The sequence below is a fragment of the Myotis lucifugus genome, unplaced genomic scaffold (genome assembly GCF_000147115.1).
Source record: "Myotis lucifugus unplaced genomic scaffold, Myoluc2.0 scaffold_323, whole genome shotgun sequence".
Classification (NCBI taxonomy): domain Eukaryota; kingdom Metazoa; phylum Chordata; class Mammalia; order Chiroptera; family Vespertilionidae; genus Myotis; species Myotis lucifugus.
Window position 1 is genome coordinate 386,331 of NW_005871371.1, and position 4,770 is coordinate 391,100.

At 35.1% G+C, this 4,770-nt stretch overlaps 1 protein-coding gene across 1 annotated transcript in view; it reads right to left on the minus strand.

The window, feature by feature from the left end:
• Positions 1-2,242: 2,242 nt before the first annotated feature.
• Positions 2,243-4,770, minus strand: part of MON2 (MON2 homolog, regulator of endosome-to-Golgi trafficking) — a 110,866-nt gene continuing 108,338 nt past the window's right edge. Inside the window, 1 exon segment of the mRNA XM_006100679.3 lies at positions 2,243-3,029. Coding sequence (XP_006100741.1) covers positions 2,866-3,029 — 164 coding nt within the window. The 3' untranslated portion in view covers positions 2,243-2,865.

The window sequence follows — 4,770 nt, forward strand, 5'->3', positions numbered from 1 at the left end:
GGACATTTTTACTACTGTTTCATGGACTAATCATAGTCTTAAATGTCATACAAAATGATCTTAGCTTTGGCAACTTCCTTTTTGAATCTCCTAGCATGTAGTAATCTCACATAGCCCAGTTCTTCTAGTCACTGAAGAACCCAATTCATACCAGTAAGACAAGGGTTAACCTTCCAGGAATCAGGTATTTTAGCCTAGAAGTAGCTTGACTCAAGGGAATGAATTACTAATAGTGACTCCTGGGAGTGGTGAGAGATATTCTGTGAGGAAAAACCTGTCAAATTATACCACCAAGGGGGGTGGCCCAGCTTGCCTGACACTAAGATGGCCACTGATCACTATATTATATGGTATTTACACATTCACCAAATTTGTGTTTTGACAGTAGGGTATGGTCCTGGTATTGAAAGCTAATACAATATTAGTAAAACCAATCTAAAGTAATAAAAGCGTAATATCCTAATTAGACCAGACAGCCGAACTATCTTCCGGACATCATTCTGGACGTCCTTCTGAATAAAGCCGGGGCAGCGAGGGCCGAGGCAGAGGCAGTTAGGGGCGATCAGGCAGGCAGGTGAGCAGTTAGGAGCGACCAGGCAGGCAGGCGAGTGGTTAGGGGCAATGAGGCAGGCAGGCAGAGTGGTTTGGGACGATCAGGCAGGCAAGCCGTTAGGAGCCAGTAGTCCCGGATTGTGAGAGGGATAATCTACTGCCAGTTTAGGCCCAATCCTGCAGGATTGAGACTAAACTGGCAGTCAGACATCCCCCAAGGGGTCCCTGATTGTGAAAGGGTGCAGGCCAGGCTGAGGGACACCCCCCCCACCCCACCCCGTGCACGAATTTCGTCAGTTCATATAAATATATGTATATACCTCTGACTCATATTTAACTTTCAAAGAGGATAATTCTAATTGCAATTGATCTGTTATTTCTCAAGAATAGATGCATTTTTACTTCATGTAAATTCTTGGCAATATTTTAAACATGTTACTGAACCTGTACACTACTCTTATTATTCTATTTCAATGCTTTATCAGTGATAATGCAGATTTTTAATACCCAATTTGACATATCCAAATATAGAAAGTAAACTAAATACACAGCTTGAGCAATTAATTTTTACAACTTTCTTTAAGACAAATGCTGAAGATAGAATCTAGAAAATGCCATATTTTACCTTAATTTTACTTGTAATTATAAAGTAGAAATTCATTAATTCATGTAAAAAAATACTATCCCTTAAAAAAAATCTAACCACTTGTTTACAGATAATAGTGCAAATTAAGTAATTATACAATTACAATAGCCTCACAATTTTATCTTGTTCATTACTTAATTCTAATATCTTCTTGTCATTTTATAAGTATGCTGGAGAGGCATAAATTCTATTAAAATCAAAGGCCTTCCAGGACACTAAAATAATACTGAGACAATTATGATTTCTTATGAAAAATAATTGTTTTAAACATCCTTGAGTCTTCACATAAATTATGAAAATTTAATTCAAAAGAAAAATATAATAGCATAATCCATAAAATAAAAAAACACAGTAAGCTAGGTCAGTCCATTTTTTAAGGAACAGTTAAGTTAATGTACTCAGGAGCATTTCTTCACTAGCAGAGGAAAGTGAAACAAAATTAGCATTTTCTCCATGACAGAAAGTTTACTGCACTTCTAAATGCTTCTCTATCTCCAAAAATACATTTCTCATTGTTTCAGAATACACACACATTTTATATTTGTGGGTCAGCATAGTTATTTTGCTTCTTGAGACGACATTACAAAAGGAAGCACTGAAATGAACAAAACCTTACAGGCAAAATTTTAGGAAATCTGAAATCATTTTGCCTGGGTCACAATTCAGTCGGTGATAAATATTGTTACTCAGTGAGGGAGTGAGGGAGGGGGGAGGAGAATCAGTAGAAATATAAAATATCAAAGTCTTTAAAATCCAGACAGCAAATATAAAAACAGACATACTTATGTGAAAGCTGGAAAAGACATTTAAAGAAATGAGGTATGATGGAGTCATAGTGCTACAATATATCTCAATGTATTAAGTTAATAACCTATACTTCAGAGTTGCAAAATAAGCAAATCATAAACTATTTTCAGCTGTGTTCACATGACCTTTCTGGCCAGACATTTAATAGTGACTAGCAACTGCATTTAAAATAATCATTAAGCTAACTTCATGATTATATGGGGAGTGTATCTGCCGCTTAAGAAGGCAAATTATAAGTAAAAAGGTAAGCAAACAATTTTATATTTATAATAAATACAGCATCAAGCATTTAACATTAGCAGTATTTAAAACTTTTAAATAATAAATGCAACTATTTTATACAGAACTGTAACCATTTATTATACACACAAGTATATCAGTTCCTTTTGTTTACAAAGGCTGGTTATAGATAATATGGAATGTTACAGTACCATCTTGCATAAAATTTTAGTACACTTTTGTACTTGAAAAAGGGCGCAAAAACACCAGCCTAATAAATCTGACTGAATGAAATATCTTTTCTTTCTTTTTAAAAAGTACATCATTAACACATACATCACAAACTGTACATAAGCTCACTTTTAAATCACCAGTTGAAGATATGGTAGCAGGTATGCTGTAGTATTAACCATCTCTCTAATCAGTTTAATTATTAAAGGCTTGCACTGATACTCATTCAGGAGCCTTTGCTGACGTGTAAGCTTGTAATAAGAACTACTGAACTCAGGTAAGTACAATTTAAAGAAGGCCAACAACAGCTGCCAAGAATTATTTGTAGTAAGAAATGTCTTCTAATAGAAGACTCACTGAGGAGCAGACATTCTTTAGATATCTTTCTTCTTTAAATTTATTGTAGCTGGTCAAGATTCTCCATTTTGAACTTTGGATGCTGGTGGCTGCATGAAATCCTTAAAGGGAACTAGTGCCTCTTTAAGTGCAGAGCAGACTTCTGAAGATGAGCAGGTGATGCATTCTACTAAAGTTGGGTATAAGGCAATTACTTGTGCCCAGGTATTTCCATCAACTGTAATGCAAAAAGTATAAAACCTCAGCAAAGGGTGGATTTCAATAGCAGAGTTCACCCCATTAACATAAACACAATCATTTAAATACAATGCAAAGAAAAAATTCCCAAATATATGGAGATTCCACAATCTTCTTTTACCTTTGGAAGATTTCCTGCAATATTTAATAAGATGTAAGGGAAAATATATGGTCAATGTGCAGATATATCAATACCAACAAATTTAATAAAAATACATTTTTAAGTGCTACTGCAATTGCAAAGGCCTTGGAAGCTAAGTCAAGTAACTTAGAATACTTCAAAACTTTAGTCATTTTCAATATAATTGCTAGAGAATATAGTGTACATTTCAAGAACAATTAGAAAAGAGTTCAATTTTTTTATGCAGTTGTGTGCTAAAAATGTAAATATATTATTTTCTCTGTAATGTCCTTGGTATTGCTTTCAATTTTAAATAACCATACATAGATTCATTCTTGTACTGCTTGATAATCTTTTTTAAAAAAAATTGATTTCAGAGAGAGAAAGGGAGGAGAGCGAGATAGAAATATCAATGATGAGAGAGAATCATTGATTGGCTAACTCCTGCACAACTCCTTCTGGGGATGGAGCCCACAACCTAGGCATGTGCCCTACTGGAAATCGAACTGTGACCTTCTGGTTCATGAGTCGACACTCAACCACTGAGCCACACTGGCTTGGCCTGTTTGACAATCTTTGATGTATATCATTAGATTTGAACTGTAGTGGGGAGGGACTATTATGAACAATTAATACTGTTGAATGACATTTAGTGAATGGACAAAAGTGTTATATCCCAATTAGTTTGTAATTTCCGAATGCATGTGTTACAAAAATTGACAAAGTAGTTTACCTGTTTTTACTTATATAGACATGTTTGTGTAATTAAAATTAAGTATGTATAAAAAGTTTAATTTCACAGAAAAGTTTTTTATATGTGTTACTGCTATTTTAAATTTATACTGAATAGGTCTAGTAAATGTGTGCATTCACCAGTCACCGCCAACAAACAAATGCACATGGCTAGGGCGTGTCTTAGCACATGTCGGAACATAGGCTAGCACACATTAAAACTGCTGCAGGCCCTATCTGGTTTGGCTCAGTGGATACAGCGTTGGCCTGCGACTGAAGGGTGCCGGGTTCAATTCCAGTCAAGGGCACATGTCCAGGTTGCAGACTCAAACCCCAGTAGGGGACGTGCAGGAGACAGCTGATCAATGATTCTCTCTCATCACTGATGTTTCTCTCTCTCTCTCCCTCTCCCTTCCTCTCTGAAATCAATGAAAATATATTTTTAAAAAACTGCTGCAGAAAGTCATGCCACTCAACAACAGAACCAATTACCGAATGAGATGCTTTGTGATCACGTGCTAATCATTCAAAGAACATTGTTTACGAACAGTCACTATTGGATTTAAAATAGACTATAGTTATAGATATGTAATATTTATATATGGCGGTGAAATTAGTGTTTTTTTCCAACATATGCCCTATTGGTTAAAATTTGTTTAAAATAACAGTGAATTTATAACAACAAAAAATAACTTCTTAATTTAATTATAAACAAATCTTGGTTAAAAGCATTTTAAAATTAACAGGGTGGTTATTTTCACATATGACATATGGACCAGAAATTTTGTCCATTCAGTCTGAAGTCTGCTAAATTGAGGTCCACAAAATCGAGGGTTTACTATATACTACTAGAGGCCCAGTGCACGAA